Source organism: Podarcis tiliguerta (assembly GCF_965153285.1).
Source record: "Podarcis tiliguerta genome assembly, chromosome: 2".
NCBI lineage: Eukaryota > Metazoa > Chordata > Lepidosauria > Squamata > Lacertidae > Podarcis > Podarcis tiliguerta.
This window is the reverse complement of record NC_139535.1, coordinates 100,053,718-100,072,168: the sequence shown is the minus strand read 5'-3', so window position 1 is coordinate 100,072,168 and position 18,451 is coordinate 100,053,718. Positions and strand designations below refer to the sequence as shown.

At 43.3% G+C, this 18,451-nt stretch overlaps 1 protein-coding gene across 3 annotated transcripts in view; it reads right to left on the bottom strand.

Annotated features, from left to right (window-relative positions):
- Positions 1-18,451, bottom strand: part of PITPNC1 (phosphatidylinositol transfer protein cytoplasmic 1) — a 132,259-nt gene that overhangs the window by 56,490 nt on the left and 57,318 nt on the right. For all 3 annotated transcript variants that reach the window (XM_083427966.1, XM_083427965.1, XM_083427967.1), the window contains 2 exons: positions 10,684-10,832; positions 474-562 (listed from right to left, as the gene is read on the bottom strand). In XM_083427966.1, the coding sequence (XP_083284092.1) occupies positions 474-562; positions 10,684-10,832 (238 nt within the window). The remainder of the gene's footprint in view (positions 1-473; positions 563-10,683; positions 10,833-18,451) is intronic.

Sequence of the window (18,451 nt, the reverse complement as noted above, 5' to 3'; positions counted from 1 at the left end):
TCCTGGCCTCGCCCCATTTAACAGTTCCTTCTGCTGGCTGCAACTCACTTCACCGCAACTAATGTAATTCTCCCACCCTTTGTGAGCTGAAGGCAGGTGTCTGTTCATTATCCTTGGGTGCCAGGGATGTCCACCAGTGTCCTAAGGGAAGGGTACATGCGCAGCCCTTACCTAGGAAGGTGTTCTAGCCCACCACTTTTGTCCTGAAATAATATGGGTTCTCCTAGTCTCCCACTACCACCAACATACCCCTTTTTAGGCCCTGGAGATGTCTCAATCATACCTGCCGCTTTCCAAAGGGACAGATCTAGCAATTAAATAAAGAAGATATGGCAGCTGAAGTTGGCATTTCCGGCAAACCTTTCAGAATCTAGTACCTGTTGTGATGTGGAGCCTCAAAGGACAAATGCACCCAAGGGCAAACATGACCTTCACCTTAAAACAACACTTCCCCTCTGTTCTTTAAAACGTACCTGTAATTGTGTATGGGTAGTAATTCCATGCCTTCTCTGTAACATAAAATATTTTGGGGACAACAGCTCTTGCCCAACTTGGGAGTTTGCTGCAAAGAGAAACAAAAATTTAGATCACAAGTACGAAGAACCTTAATACTGACTTAGCATGAGGATATGTTCAGGGAAGAAAACACATTACAGTGGTACTTCGGGTTACATACGCTTCAGGTTACATATGCTTCAGGTTACAGACTCCGCTAACCCAGAAATAGTGCTTCAGGTTAAGAACTTTGCTTCAGCATGAGAACAGAAATCATGCTCCAGCAGCACAGCAGCAGCAGCAGGAGGCCCCATTAGCTAAAGTGATGCTTCAGGTTAAGAACAGTTTCAGGTTAAGAACGGACCTCCGGAACGAATTAAGTACTTAACCCGAGGTACCACTGTAGTGCAAAGTTCCAAACATGGACCTGGGAATTCACATATTGGTCATATAACAGAATGAGCAATAACACACACTGCATATTTTATATGACTCTAAGCCACTAAGTGGCATTAGTCTGAGTAATACTATTCTCCTTTTTTCCTTCTCTCTCTTCAATTGCACCGTCTAATGCAATAGTCTTCATATTTTTTCAGACTCAGGACTCATCTTTAACCAAAACATGAATTTAGGAGCCCCTCCGCCCTCCTTCTCATATATCTATCTGCATGATGGCAGTGGGTGGTGCTTCTGTTTGCAACCCACCTTGGATCATGCTGCAACCCATTTGTGGGTCCCAGCCCACCAGCTGAAGTCCTATTCACTAGTGCAGGCTTTGTCAACCTGGTGCCGAGACTGATGGGAGTTGTAGCCCAAAACATCTGGGGGGGTACTACGTTGGTGAAGGCTCCTCTTGTGCAAGAGAATGACCTCCCAAACTGAATGCAGTACAGTGGTACCTCAGGTTACATACGCTTCAGGTTACATACGCTTCAGGTTACAGACTCCGCTAACCCAGAAATATTACCTCGGGTTAAGAACTTTGCTTCAGGATGAGAACAGAAATCGTACAGCGGTGGCGCGGCAGCAGCAGGAGGCCCCATTAGCTAAAGTGGTGCTTCAGGTTAAGAACAGTTTCAGGTTAAGAACAGGCCTCCGGAACGAATTAAGTTCTTAACCTGAGGTACCACTGTATCTTGATTTTTGTCAAAAGATACCCATTTCTGATACAAGAATACTAAGCCAGTTAATATTTGACTAGCTGTTCCTTCTGCACCTCCTCAATTATATTTTTATTGACTTTTGTTGGCTTAAAAAGAAAAATATTCAACATGAGTTGCCGGGTGGGAGGTTGGGGATACCTGCTTTTTAGCCTGTGTTTTATTTGTCTAGAGTGTTTACACTGGGGCCAAGCAGGTTCTCAGGGGTGTGGCCCACCCCAGTGACATCAGATGCCCTGACTGCTATAGTGGAGCCACCTGACTTGACCCCAGCACTGCCTCCTGTCATTGAACTGTTCCCCGCTCCCAGGGAAGCAAACGAGGCTAGACTGGAGTGAGCTGGTTGTGTTGACTCCACTTCTAAGGATGCGGTGATGGCTTTGATGGCATAAGCAACAGACCCAGGAGACTCAACCTACTTTTAGGAGTGCTCACTTGCATGCCCAGTCCCGTGGCTTGGGAAAACAGTGGAGGTGACTGTTCCAAAGGAGAGCTCAGGGGTCATGTCAGGTGTTGGGACTTCTCAGCTTATGCCTAGCCATGTATCCTAGAGCTTTGCTGTGACATCTGAACCTGTAACCTGATTTATGCTGGGGTACTGCAATGAATTCTGGAATAATCATAATCAAGCCAAGAGTCTGGAGTCTACAAGTGGCAGCCGGGGCTGGTTCAAGAGCTCACACATCACCAGCAGTTTTTGTTCCATCTGAAACTTTCTACCTTCAGGGAATACTTTCCACATCAGCGTATGGGAAACATACTGGTAGTTTTCAAAGACTGAAAATGAGGTGTTATTTGCTCACTGAGATTAGAAAAAGGGATGCTTTTGAATGGTAGGAAGGTAAATTTAGGTGAAACCAGGGGTAGAAGAAACGAGTAGAGCTGTTCCTGGTAGTTCTGCAACACATGATGCTCCACAAGAAGGAATCTCCTTAGGGTTTTAATATAGTTATTCTTCTAACAGCTGGAAAAACAGAAAATCTAAAACCTAATTCCAGGTGTTTGAGTAATCCTCCTGAGGAAATACAGATTCAAATGTTTTCTCCAAGGCTTCAAGCTCACAGGCAAGCTTCTCTCAGTTGGCTTCATATTTTATTCCTGTGCATGTCACTGGAGCGCTAAGTGTTAGCTCCACCTCCCAGCTCACCTCCTTATGCTCCCATATCCTGACCCATCTGGCTCTTATGCATACACAAGGGATAGACCTGTGACAAGTGCAAAGCATGTCCTCATCCACAGGTGATTTCAGGGTAGGGGGAGAGAAGTAAACAGTGTCTTTTCTTGGAACTGGAGACTTGTACATGCTGAACTGCTTTGCGGCAGTTTGCACACAATGGCCTGGGGTGCAACTATGCTTAACTATGGGTTTAATGGAAACAAACAGCATGCTGGTGCACGCTGCTCAAAAGTCCCCACTTGACTTTTTGCTGACCATATTGCAAGAAACCACAAGCATTGGGCTTATGGTGCTGTCTCAACTCAGGTTCATGACTTGTTTCCTTTCAAAGAAGCCATAAGTAGTAGCTCAGGCCTGGCTTTCTGCTCGTGGGTTGTTTGGGAAAAACAAACCACTAGCCTGTGTTCAGGTGATAAGACAAACCAAGTGAGAACTTTGATTTGACTATGGTTTACAACCTAGGGAAAATTAGCTACTACTTTTAAAGCTTTGTGTGGTATGAATGTAATTGCATCTGCTGAACAACTGTTTGACAGACCCTGTGTACCGTCCTCAAGTACTCTGCTTAAATAAATATGAATTATTTTAGCTAATAAAATTGAAAGACATATGTTTTGTGCAATGCTTTCCTTTCGCTCTTCAGTTTTATTTGACAAACAGTATTATTTTGACCTTTTGTTATTTTGCTCTCATCAAAGGCTGACATCTTATAATTACCTAATAATAATTCCCTTTAAAATACTGCTGAGGTGGTTGACTGAAAGCACAGACATTAAGAGTACATTATCTACTTACATTATCTACAGTATATTGATTTAATACAGTAATATTAATGGAAATCTCCCTGGGAGAGAGTTATGATCTTCTGCTTCTTCAAGAAATTGTTGCATCTAAGACAGCACTTTAAAAACTTTTGACTTTCAGGGAGAAAACACTTTCCAGATCAACTTGTCAGTAGGGAGGGAGGAGAAATTTGATTCAGTTCACATTTAAAGGCAAACCTACCTAATTTGCACTTTTCAAAACAATACACAAACCAGACTTCAAAATGCACACATCTCCAATATGCATATACAAGGATAAAACGTGCATGAAAATGTATATAGTGGAAATAACATACAATGAATTATATTAGGCAACATTGCTTATTAAATGTGGATACTATGACGAATTTGCTGGCGAATATTCTTCTTTTCCTTATTTTAAACTCACAAATTGATGTGGAAATGTGGAGAACTGAGTTTAAGATTAAGAAAAATGAGAAAGTGAGAGAAACTGACATTGACAGATCTGCCCTTCCCTTCTTGTCAGTAGAGAAACTATTACATTTTTGGCCCAGAACCCATGCACACTGCAGAAGTTAATGGATCAGACTCTAAATCAAACTCTTGGTCACTGACCATATCTCTTATGTCGTACTTGCTCTGAATGAATTACAGGTACAAAAAGAGGCACATTTCTGTCTGTCTGTCTGTTTTTTCCTGTAGGACTAATTGCAGTCATTAAGTCGTCAACAGGTTTACCATACATACTGAGTCAATCACCCATCTCCCACTACCCTTCTGAGAAAAACCCCACGCTCCCACTATATAAGGGTCTGGTGACTTCTGTTTCAGTGTATCTGAAAAAGTGGGCACGCACACGAAAGCTTATACCCAGAACAAACTTAGTTGGTCTCTAAGGTGCTACTGGACAATTTTTAAATTGTTTTATTTATTTTGTCTGTCTGTCTGTCTGTCTCTCCCCCCCCCCCCTTAAATAGTTCACAAAAATACATCAGGATGCAAGCTACATAAGAATACATCTTATGGTTATATACTGCTGGGGGAGATTGTTAGTTGTCCTGGCTTCAGCTCAAATGGGGGAAAGGCTGCTTTTGGAGGTGTCAAAATATTCCCTGAAGACCAAAGTTTACAACAACTAATACTATTTTTCTTTGCTGTTGACTGATTTCCCCACCTCTTGGCTTCCGGTGCCATTACTTCCCCTTAACCCTCTCTTCCTGTTCCAGGGAATGTAGCCAATCAGGGATCACACTGCAAATGTGATGTTGTCACAATGACGTATAACCAGTCAGATTTGGACTCATCCGTGGCAGTAGTGATGGACGGCTATCTTTCAGGAAACTTGGCCCACCATTAGTGGTCTTCCTATTGAGGAAAACCTTATCTTGTAAGAGTTCCCTAGAACTTAGTTTGAAAATTGCCGATCAAAAACTTTTGGCTAGACCTAAGAACAAACTGAACTTCAATAAACCTGTTGGAACTAGATTGGCTTGTAGCTTACAAACAATATAGCTTAATAAAGGCCTTGTATCAAGTTTCTCAGAAAGTGGTACAAACTCGAATTCAATTTGGGTTGAAGCGATACAAAAATAATGAAATGTGTGAGGTTTTGGAGTTCACTACAAGGTAGAATGAAACCTTAGGGAAAGATTCCCTATTTCTTGATACAGTGAACAGACCTGCAAGTTTTTAGATGTAAAATTAATAGGTAGGTTCCATCTGCAGAGCACAATGGGATGCATTTAGTGCTAACTCACACCCTAAGCAATTTCATTGATTTGAAGGGAACAATGCATTTAACACAAAGCTTTCCAATACCAGCCTGCAACTGAAACTGCTGAGCAGTGAAATATAATTAGCACTCCTAAGGCATTTGAAAGGATGGAGCAGAGGGGGAAAAGAAAAAGAAAAAAGGATGGCTCAGAGGGCAGACAGACAGTGGTTTCTGTAAGAGAGAGCTTAAAACTGCTTGAATTTACTAATAATGGTCCAACGAGTCATCCATCATAGTGAATCATCTGGATGTGTCATTTCTGACCAATATAATTCCCATATTCATTTTTAAAAAACTAATTAATTCTTGACGCTGCTGTATGAGCAAGAGCAATCTCACTCACACACAATATTATATACTTGTCATTTCTAGCAAAAGTGTCACTTCTAAATTAATATAGAGTCAAACCAAGAGAGCCTTGAAATAGGCTGCCTGAAAGGAAGTCCTTTAAAATGCATCATATTAGAAACTGCTCATTAAATACTGTACAGGTAGCTTGCATGGTAGAAAATATTAAAATTATGGACGGAGGTTTTTGTACTAGAATATATGGCAAAAATGTATATTAAAAAATAGTGGAAACTTTCCACTTCGAGAACCATAAAAAAGAAGACATAAAGCTGTGTTACTTTGCTAGTGCATTTGCCTTAGGCAAAAATCAGTAGGTAAGGAGCTCACACTTGCCTAAGGGAAATGTGCTACAGAAAGAAGAGAACCATGAGAGCAAAACAGTTTGGTTGCTGTGAAGTTGAACATTGCAAGGGAGAAAGAGAAAACACAAAAGAGATCACTCCCCTCTTTGCTATATGTGCCCTAGGCGCAAAAGATAAGACGAAAGGTTGGATCAGACACCAACTAGGATGAGACTCTGCATGCACGTACCATGTTTCGATCTGACCATTTCTCCTTTACAGAGTTAAGGAAACGTCCAACATTCTTTCCTTGAACAGGATTAAGATAAAGCATTCCAGTCTGAATTCTTACTCCAGCTGGGACACGTACATTGGATTTCATGGGTTTTACGTATGTACTCCAAGGTCATTTTGTGCACACCCAGAAGAGTTAATGCATTCCATGAACATGGACTGAACATGTTTACTAAGACCTGCCATTAACTTAAGGTCGAGTACTAAAAATACAGCTGTTTTGTGAAAAATATTAGCCAAGTTAGATATTTCTCCATCACAAAGGGGGACTACTTTTGGTTTTGCACAAATTTCCAGTCCAAAACATTCTGAACAGATCTTTGGAATTTTGCTTATTCATGCCTCTTGCCAGTAGAGATTCTTCTTTAAAAAACTGAATGAACACACTGTGGCGATCACCCAGGGCCCCCGGACGTTTCACTGTCTATTGATCCCTGTGCCACCACTTTATTTCTCGCTGCCACCCCCCAGGCCCTACCTGGGACAATACTGAGTCCAGTCAGGGTTAAACTGAAACATAAACTATTGTTTATTTATTGCAGTTTAACAAGTGCGTGGTTTCATAAACGGTATCGGTCCATTACAATCATGGGGTGCCTATCCAGACCTATAAATTCCGCTACCTGCTCTCACTCACTAAACCACCTCTCCGATATTTTCTTGTCTTCCTAGCCCCTAACTGTTCCTGACTCAGCCTATTTCGCTACACTAACTCAACCTACCCACAAACTCTATCCCAATTCACGCCCACTCCAACCAACCAACCAACTCCCAACAAACTCCTCCATGAACCCCTCCAATGAACTCTCCCTTTGCTCCTCCCAGAGCTGGTTTTATAGTCCCACTGACTCCACCCTCCTGGATCCTGACTGGGCAACCTGTTTAACTATTTCACCTCCAGCACACTCTCTTATGTTAACGTCACACACACTAACCCAGGGGTCCGCAAGGTTTACCTCACCTGGGTCGGTTCACTCCAGTGGAGATCCTTCTGTGGGCTAGATTGTGTGTGTGTGTGTGAATGTGTGCGCCTGCGATTTCCAGGGTCTGCGCAGACACGATTTCTGGCACTGCAGAAGTGAGTCCCTGCGCCACACTGCGCCAGTTTAGCACAGCACGCAGGGACTCGATGAGCGGGTGGCTCGGTTTAGGGGTGACTTGTGGGCCGGTTAAATGACCCCCATGGGCCGCTTGTGGCCCATGGGCCTTAGGTTGCCTACCCCTGCACTAACCTGTCCATGTTTTTATATTCATATGTGTGTAGTTGTGAAGTATTGTCCTAAGAAGCACCACTGTGAAAGCTGGATAACCTGTTCCGGTTCTTATTTGTTACAAGTTAACCCTAAGTTTGGGTCTGAAGCATGTTGGCATAACGTAATTTGCAAGTGGACTGTGGTTGGTAATCTTGTTGCTAGGCTGTGAAAAGGACAGAGCTGACAGAATTCTGGGGTAGCACTGCAGTGATACAACGGACAGAATATTGCTGTCACAAAGAAGCTCAATAAAAGTAAATGGACCTAAGGGAACAGAAGTGAATGTGCAAAGCAGCAAAGTCTGTTTAGGCTACCAGTAGGAAAGCAATTGAAATAGATTAAACAACACATTTTGAAAAAGAGCAATATAAATCTTTCATTTAGAACCAGTCTTCAGTCTGAGCAGAAGTACCAACCCTTCAACATTATCATGTGACCTCGGGATATTAATATATTTTGCTTAAAGAAATTGCAGAGCACAAAGAGGAAAATAAGATATCCCCCAATCATGTCCTTCACTTTACTGTTATAGGTTACTGATGCTCAAGGCCATATATATATATATATATATATATATATATATATATATATAACCATAATGTCACCTTGCTTTGCTGACATAAACCTGTTGCCCCCCCCAATGAGTCATTTCTCTTGTAGAGTGATGTTTGCTTATACTTCCACAAGCAATTCTCTGTGCATTGTGAGCCAGACTGACTTTATGCACACTGCTGATGTAGACAAGTAGAACCATTGTGTCAGACAGGATTTAATTTTAAAGCACCTTTTCCCAACACTGCAGTTACTGATTTGAGTGTTTCAGGCAAAAGTGCTCTTTTGAAAAGAAAAAACTTGGCTTCAACTGGAAAGATGACACCTTCTATCTTCTAATATACTTTACACATTAGAGAATCTGAGAGACCATGACAAACATGAATTAATTAGTCCTCTCAATCCTTTTGAGCTTAAAAGCCAAGAATTATTATCATCAGCTTTGGTGGGACATAAACCTCAAGAAGGACTGGACCCTGAAGCTATCCTACAGCATCTGCTCATTGGGAGTTCAATGAAAGTACAATCCTGACTTGAACTTTTGATAGCCAACTTTTCTCCATGCAGGAAATCCTTATCGTCCCAGAGATACATTAATGTAGGACAAACCTAGTGTAGGACAAATCTAGTGTATAAAATAGACATTTTCACAACATCAGTGAACTTTCCCTAGGGTTGTTCAGCTTATAAATGAGCCATGAGTGGAATTTTCTTCTATGCACTCCAAACATTTCTAGCGCTCGTGATTCTCTACAGCAGTGTTGGCCAAACTTCGGTCTCCAGCTGTTTTGGACTACAACTCCCATCATCCTTAGCTAACAGGACCAGTGGTCAGGGATGATGGGAACTGTAGTACAGTAGAACCTCTATTTACAACAGCCTCCACTCGTGGACGTTCCAAGTTGCGACCACGGCAAACCCAGAAGTAAGTGGCAGGTTTGCCGCCGTTCATGCCTGCGCAGAAGCGGCGATATCGCCGCCCGCGCCTGCACACAGCTACCAAAACAGCTGGGGACCCAAGTTTGGCCAACACAGTGTTCAGAAAGTGTTCAGAAAGGTTGGCTTGGGTCAGAAACCAGTCATTATTCTTGGTCATCACCCATCCTTCTCCTCCTCGAAGTCCTCTGGTATGTATAAGACACTTGCGGCAGGGCATTGTCTCACATATTGCACTGAGAAGGCAGAACCAAGGCAAGTCTCTTGCACTGCCCGTTTCAAATCCCAGAGCTGGAGAGATCATCCACCCACCTGACCAACTCTTCCACACTGGAATTTGGGGAGGCCTGATGTCGTACTGAGCTTCGGAACAGCAATTCCTTGAAATTCACTGGGAGCTCCAGGGAGCAGAGAGGATTTGTATGTTGCTGCACGTCCTGACTAGGACACAGGCTGTCACCCTTGGTGACTGGATTTATGGTGAATTGCTTACACAAATCCTTATCTTCAGTGCACTTTAAGCATCATTGTATCTGGAGTCCTGCCTGGTCTTCATTCATGTCACCTTATAGTTTGTTTTCTCTCAGGCATAATTCTTAGACTAATCTGTACAGAAAGGGGAAGCTGTGCTGACTTTTGTCTCACATGCCAGCTGCTAAACTGTGACCAGTGGTCTGCGAGCTTCATTCAGGTGGCCTGTGGGATGTCTGTGATGAACGCTTACAATTTCGATTCAAATTGGAATATATGAAGTAAAAGAAGCAATAAAAACAGAATTAAAAATCATATGCAGAATCTAGCACATTAGAATTGCTATAGCAGGCAGAAAAATCATTAAGATTGGCCAAGACCCTCAGCAATTTCCAAGTAGGCCCATAGAGGGGGGAAGTTTGGGAAGCACTGAGAGAGAGTTGTGCAAGTGCAACTGTAACACATATATACCAGGCATAAAACCTAAACAAAATGTCTTAAGAAGAAATGGAGAAGAGGAAAGTACAGTGGTACCTCGGGTTAAGTACTTAACTCGTTCCGGAGGTCTGTTCTTAACCTGAAACTGTTCTTAACATGAAGCACCACTTTAGCTAGTGGGGCCTCCTGCTGCCGAAGCACGATTTCTGTTCCCATCCTGAAGCAAAGTTCTTAACCTGAAGCACTATTTCTGGGTTAGCGGAGTCTGTAACCTGAAGCGTATGTAACCTGAAGTGCATGTAACCCGAGGTACCACTGTACTGTATTTTTCTGTCTATAAGATGCCCCCATGTATAAGACATCCCTTATTTTGGGGGACTCCGATTTAAGAAAATGGGGGAGATGGCCCCTGTGTATAAGATACCTCCAAATTTTGGACATTATTTTTAGGGGTGGAACCTAGTCTTATACACGGAAAAATACGGTATGTCATTTCCAAAGCTACTACTCTGGCCCCATGCCACACTCCTTTTCAATGGCAAAGGCTGCACATTGGGAAAGAACCTTCACCCCCATGGTTTCTCTCATAAATTCTATAAATCAGTGGTTTTCCACCCCCACCCCCCGTGCTTGAAACAGAACAAACTGCACAAGAAGACTTTACCTCCCAAATCTGCATAGATGTTCCAGGACAATGCAATGGCAGAAATGTTTACCTGTTCAGATAAACCCGTTTTTCGGTCAGTTGACCATTCCCATAATTTGGATCTTCATAGGGTTCGTTCTGCACCACTTCTACCCCTTCTCCACGATCACTTTGCTCGTGGCTGTGTTTACTGATCATGTACAGCTGTCCAATTCTGTACTGCAAAGCAAAAGGAGAAGCAAAACATTTAGGTCTGCCGCAAAATCATCGGGGAAAGAAGTGAACCTCATCCTAGTAATCCGCATAATGAAAAGTATTTCTTGAAGAAATCTGCTAACTACCCTGAGAATGGCTGATGGGGATAAATAATCGAGATGCGTCTGTAGAACTTTTATACACAGAGCCTTTCCAAAGCATTTCTAGCTATTAATTTAACATTACAGCATCATAGGGCTGCTTCAGACAGTTGTAATTCGCTCTACATGGAATGGTTCTTAAAGACAAAGCTGTGAGGAGCATGCAACCAAGCTCACACACACACACACACAGGCGGCCCCTGGATCCTAACAGCAATTCACAGCAAGTTCATTGACAGGAAAACGTGGCCTCACAATCACACAAATTGCTCCTAGATGTGTCAGCTTAGATGGGCCATTTCAAACATTTCTTTCTTCCCATAGCTGCCCCTATTTGGGCCACTCTACATACAGCATCTCAGCCCACCTGAGACTATTAAAAATAGTTTTTGATTATAGGAGAACCTGAATGGATTTGTTCCAGAAGTGGGCAGAGAAGGAATGAAATATCTAAAGTAACATGAATGCATTATTTTTCAAAAGACCTTGAAGATTCCTTTGAACTGATTTGTAAATAGTAGCCTAAATCCCCAAGAGATTCATCCTCAGGATGGCAGGGACAGTATGATGCGAAACAAAACTAACTTCTTCCTCTTTTTCTTTTGGCAACAATTTATTATTCAATTACCTGCTTCATTTAATTAACAAAATTTATATACCAGTTGATAAAACCTCTAAAGCGGTTGACAGGAAATGTTAATATTATCAATAAAAACAATTAAAAACATTTTAAAATAACTATAATTAGGTGTAAAATACACTTATTTCAGTTAACAGAATGCATATACTGCAAAATGTATATACCGGTAATGTAAAACTTAAAGGACATTAGTTGTAAACTGTCCACAAAAATATTAAATAAGTGCAGAAGTGCAAGTGTTTAACAACTTTCAGAATAGACTTTGACTTCAGTTAAACCTAGCTAAATTCAGTAGCAGCTCAGATTTTTAAAATTAAACATAAACCAAGGCGGGGGGGATTCAGGGTAGTGCTAAATGGGGTTATGTGTGCATGGAATGGCTCTGCTCATGTAAAAAGGCTTTCCCTCCTATTCTCCCCCCCCCCCAAAAAAAACCCCACCAGTTCTGGGCTTTTCACCATCACTCTGGAACAGAAATGGGGGGGGGGCATGAGGAAGGGCTGAGGGGGAGAAGTCCTATTGTGTGAGCCGACCTCTTTGTGTGCATGCAACAACTTAGTTGAATCCCACCCAAGATATTTGCAAAAGTCAAGTCTCTATTTAGTGGGTACATTTCAACATTAAAACATTTTAGTGAAAACCAAGTAAAGTAAAAAACAAAACAAAAATATGAAGTACACATTGTACTTGATCTTTTAAAATGCACATTTCTGAAAGTACTGTGTTGAGTTAAAACCGAGATCATCCAATTACAGATAACCAAGAGTTACAGAATGGCCTTTGTGCCTTGGGTATTTAAAAAGCTGATGCTTATATTGTGGCATTAACCCTGCAGATGAAGTGTTATATCATTATTACAAACTGTGCCTACCATAGCACAAGTGGATTTTTGTTATACATTTAATGTATTCATAATTCGAACTCGGCTACTAACGTCTGCTTAAAAGCTTGTGGATCATTTAACCTACGGAGATGTTTTTCTGTGTAAAAAATTGCACAATAGCAGATTGATCTTTATACTCAATCTCACCTCTGTGGAAGCCAAGGACGATTTTGCAACTGATCGCCATACAGATTACATTAATATACTGTAGCATATAGAACTAGCATAGAATTCATCTGAACAACAGGAAAGGCAAGAAAGGGGGGTGGATTATAAGCTTTACTGTCAACAGAGAGTTCCCAGGTAGAAGCTGTCCTAGCCATAAAATTATAAATTAAAATGTGAACAACGGATGCTGCCAAGCAGAGATGGGAAAATTCAGTCATTTGCTGGGACACATACTGGTCCCATGGAGAACAGTAAGGTCCAAAGTGTCCTAGCACAGCATCAGAATATGTTCAAATGTTCCAGGGATATAAGTGGAGCACTTGTGTATCTTTGGTCTGCAATCCCATTCCAACTGCTCAGGGTCTGAATGGGCTCGTATTTCAGGTGTTTGAAATGACAGCAAGAATGGATTATATACGCACATATTTTTTAGGGCTGAAAAGAGTGTAAATATGTAGCACAATTCAGCAGCATCTAGGCACTTTTAAATTATATTCAGGGCTTTCCCCCCTTCAGCCGGAACTCTCCAGCAGCGGCAGAGCATATGCCCGCGCTGCCCAGGACAGGCGCGCTCCCGAGGGGGCAAGTGCACAGGGTGCCCTCCCAGGCATGGGATAGCCGTTCGGGTGCCAGAGTGGCATGTGTGCCCTGCCGCCGGGGGGCGGAGCGAGCCACCCATGGCGGATCTTGGCCACACTGCCCACCCACGACTCCCAAGCCTCCCCCTTGCTGTCAAAACAAAGGGAAAAGGGGGGAATGCTGTCAGCAAAGCAGCATGAAATGAAGGACATGAGGCAGGAGTTGATAATGCAGGTGAGCTGTGAGCTGCAAGGAAGCTGCCGGCTAGCTCTGTGGAGGCTCCTTTTATTGACACAATATGCAAACCCAGGCAGATACATTTTGGGCTGTGACCTTTACACATCTTCCAGTCCCGAGATCGTGGGGTGGTACAAAGTTATTTCGGCACCTGTTTCCACCGCGTCATTTTCCCCTTGCACAGTGTATGACGAAAGAGACAAAGGTCACAGACAGGACACCACAGACTACCGAGACCGCAAAAGGTTAGACAGAGGGCAAGATGTTCAGACAGCTGTGGCTTTATCTGTGAGGGGGGGTGTGCCCTGCACCTCAAGGTCACGCGTGTAGGCAGGTAAGGCTGCCCGCGGGTGGGGAGTGTGCTCCGCACCCAGCAATCATTCCTACAGCGGACCAGCTCCCCCCCTTACCCCGACAGCTTGGGGTAGGCTTGGGAGTCGTGGGCAGGCAGCGTGCTGAATGTCACCCCCCTCAGTGAGGGCACCCAGGGCAGTCAGCTCCCACCCACCCCCTTCCTACGCCCCTGCTCTCCGGAACTCAGTTCTGGCACCTCTCAGGTGAACGCCATTGCCATTCTAAGACAACAAGGGAGGCGTTCATAGTGAGTTCCGGCACCTCTTTTTCTAGAAAAAGAGCATGGGTTATATTACTTTCAAGCGTACAGTGGTACCTCGGGTTATATACGCTTCAGGTTACAGACTCCGCTAACCCAGAAATATTACCTCGTGTTAAGAACTTTGCTTCAGGATGAGAACAGAAATTGTGCTCCGGCAGCACGGCAGCAGCAGGAGGCCCCATTAGCTAAAGTGGTGCTTCAGCTTAAGAACAATTTCAGGTTAAGAACGGATCTCCGGAACGAATGAAGTTCTTAACCCGAGGTACCACTGTACTGGGCAGAGCAATCCAAAGCCTGGCTGGGGAGCAGCAAAGCCCAGCAAGAAGAGGGGCAGACCCGCCATTGCATCCAAAGCCCCACCACTCGTGCCATTGAGGGCAGAAGGATGTGCTTGTCCGTTTTCTCGCTATGCCAGCTCCTGACTGGCAACTGGGCCCCTTGGGTCCCTTGGGGGACTCTGCTGATGCCTCGCCATTTTTCAGTGCTTTCTGCCACAGGGTGTGCTGCCTCCCCCGCCAAAAAACAGTGCTCCTTTCTGCAGCCAATGCTACATACTCTCCTACTGGCCCCAGACATTGCCACAGGAATGGAAATGGAAGAGGCCGGGCAGCACAAGATATCTGCGTGCCCTGCAACATTTCACAGGTGAGAGCAAAGGCGTTCCTGAGCATGGGTACCTTCCACAGTAAAAAGAGATTTGTGGAAGGGAGAGACACGGAGACGCGAGCGAGAAAAAGTCCAATCTGCATCTGCAGCAAAGGGAGGCATGACATTCAGTTCAGGGGGTTCAATGTACCCTTTGGTTCTCAGAATGATTTACTGAAAAACATCTACAAGGAAGATTTATAGGTTGTTCACCTGAGCCTGTCTGTAAATGCATTCTTGCTCTTTTTTTTAAAAGGCACTCTATAACTCTTATTTAGCTAGCTCAGAGGAGGAGGCTCAAGGCTACAGCACGAAGCTGCCCATCAGCATGCCTGGATATGCCTTGAACTGAGCCTGTGTGTATTTAGTGTCAGCACCGAGAGAAGCACCAGCGTTTTCTGCAAGACATCCTTGTGGTTTTGTGACAAAGCCTACAATTAGAATAATTTTTAAACCGGGAACCTTCCCTGCTCCGGAGGCAGCTTCAGGATGGCAGGGAAGGGAACTTCATGTTCCGGAAGGTTCCTCCCACAAAAAAACCAAAGCACAGTAGAAGATGGGTTTAGGGAGGAGGGAGGAAAAGCTGAGCACTGCCCTGCCCCCCCCCCCCCCCGCATCTGGCTTGGAGGGGAGATATATAGTATAACTTCCACTTCAGCCTTTTAAAGCACTGTTTAACACCCCCGAGTGTTCTGCAAAAGGTGGAGGGGGTGCTGTATAACAGGACTGGGAATATCCTAATTAGGGCAATGTAAAAATCTGTTCCAAGTTATTCCAAGTCAAGTTTTTGTTTTTGTTTTAATCACATCACCCTCAGGAGCCCCAAAGTGAAATATGGGCAGCGAATGAGGCTGTGGAGAGCAACGCAAAGGTTACAAACTTAAAAAAAAAATCAGTGTTACAAGGTGGCTGAAGGTTGTATGCTTGTATTCTTCATTTAAAGAATATAAACATACAACCTTCAGCCACCTTGTAACACTGATGAGGTAAGAACCACGCCAAATCTCCATCACAATAATACACGTAAAGCTTGCTGGATCAGGCCCCATCTCGTCCAGCATCCTGTTCTAACAGTGACAGCTTAGATACCTGTGGGGAAACCAGCAAGTGAGATCCGAACACAAGAGCACTCCCTCTTCCTGTGGCTTCTGGTATCTAGAAGTATTACTGCCTCCAACTGTGGAGGCAGAGCGTAGCCATCATGGCTAGCAGTCATTTATAAGCTTATTCTTCTCCATTGGATGCGGGTGGCACTGAGGTCCAAAACCACTGAGCCTCTTGGGCTTGCCGATCGGAAGGTTGGTGGTTCGAATCCCCGCAACGGGGTGAGCTCCCGTTACTCTGTCCCAGCTTCTGCCAACCTAGCAGCTCAAAACATGCCTGTGCAAGTAGATAAATAGGTACTGCTGCGGCGGGAAGGTAAACGGCGTTTCCATGCAATCTGGCTTCTGTCACAGTGTTCTGTTGCGCCAGAAGTGGTTTAGTCATGCTGGCCCCATGACCCGGTAAGCAGTCTGTGGACAAACACTGGCTCCCTCAGCCTGAAAGCAAGATGACCGCTGCAACCCTATACAGTGGTACCTCTGGTTACGAACTTAATTCGCTCCGGAGGTCCATTCTTAACATGAAACCGTTCTTAACCTGAGGCGAGCTTTCACTAATGGGGCCTCCTGCTGTGCGCACGTCTCCAGTGCACAACTTCCGCTCACATCCTGGGACAAAGTTTGCTTCCAGGAGCACCTACTTCCAGGTTAGCGGAGGAGAAGAAGAAGAAGAAGAAGAAGAAGAAGAAGAAGGGAAGAGTTTGGATTTGATATCCCGCTTTATCACTACCCAAAGAGTCTCAAGATGGCTAACATTCTCCTTTCCCTTCCTCCCCCACAACAAACACTCTGTGAGGTGAGTGGGGCTGGGAGACTTCAAAGAAGTGTGACTAGCCCAAGGTCACCCAGCAGCTGCATGTGGAGGAGCAGGGAAGCAAACCCGGTTCCCCAGATTACGAGTCTATCGCTCTTAACCACTACACCACACTGGCTCATTACCCAAAGCATTTGCAAGGAGGACGCAAGGAGTAACCAGAATGCTTCGACTGGACTTCACTGTCCAGGGGTCCTTTACCTTTTTTTACATTTCTCCTCTGTTAATTTGTCAAATCCTTTTAAAAAACCACTGAAGTTGGTGGCCTCCTGTGGGAGTGAGTTCCATAGTTTAACTATGTGCTGCATGAAGAAGGGCTTTCCCCTTGACAATTTCTGCAGAATTACTTTTCCAGTTTGGGCAAAACTTCTTGTCACCCCTTTCCCTAGTGAATTGTGGTTTTTTTAAAAACCAAACAACCAGCAAGCAAGCAACAAAAAATGGAAAAGCAATTAATGGGTAGAGCTACAAGGCTCTGGCCCGAAGCTAGCCCACTTCTCTTCCAAATTGGCATGTACTTGCCAATTTCTCATGTACTTGCAAAATCTGCTCCCTTCCATCCTTTAAGCCATGGTAGAAATTACATTGAGAAACATGGAGAGCTCCCTTCATCAAGAGAGCAACTACTCACTCCCGAGGATGAAACATCAATAACCGCAAGAGGGATGTGCTAATTACTGGAGATTGTTATTTGTCCCAGACTATATAACTGTACATTAATTGCCTGAGATGTCATTGTATCAGCTTCTTTGGAAGGATTATTTAATGGCATTCCATATGCAAATTGGGTATATCTGTATGGTACTGAAAAATCAGAGCCTGTATGATACGCATTATTGTTGTATAATTTTTAGAGAGATGGAAGAATCAGACTTATTTCACTTTTGTTCCCTTTCCAGGAAAGTCTCTCTCTGTCCGTCTCTCTGTGTGTGTACACATGCATTTTAGTATTTTAATTTTTCATATATTTTAAACTATTTTTTCTAGACTTTATTGTTGTATTATTTTGTAAACTGCTTTCATGTTGTTATTGTTTTACAATCAAACAGTGTACAAATTTTATGAAATAAATAAATTATATTTTTAGAGCAAAGGGGGCGCAAGCAAATGAGAAGATCTCAGCCCTCCTGCATCTATCACTTCCTTGTTAGGTCTTCCCTCAAATACTTTTTCACCCAGATGAAACAGATTGGCTGAGGAAAGAAATATATGAAGAGAGAAGACCGAGATAAAGGGGGGAAGAGTTAATCATCCTTATCTACTTTTGCTCTAAAAATGTCCCAGCCCTTTGCTTTATAAGTAATTGAAGCAGACCTGGTTTTAAACAAAAAAGATCGCCAATAACATGCCTGATTTGGACCTTACTTCTTTCTTTCTTTTTCCTCTGAAGCTGAAAAAGATTTTTTAAAAGTTAAGTACTGCAAGAGTGCCTGGTCATGCCGCTGGTGAATAATGCATCTCTAAGTGCATTCCATTTGTAGCCAAAATTCAAAAAATAAAAAAGGAGGAATGACAGGAATCTGCTAAGGAGACGTGTGTCAGGTGAATTCAAAGTTCATATGAACGCAAGAAATGTTTTACCCCTTTAAACTGCAGAGATATTTCAACTGTTTAAAAATTACAAGCTTATAAAAAACTTAGAAAATTGTAAAATTGTTTTTACAGTTAAAAGAATACTTGGACATTTATATATTTTCCACAAAACTGCACACACAGGGCTTTGTAGAAAAAATAATAAACTACAGGGTAATATCCAACATTAGTCGAAATAGGTTAAAGTTAAACACTCACAATGGA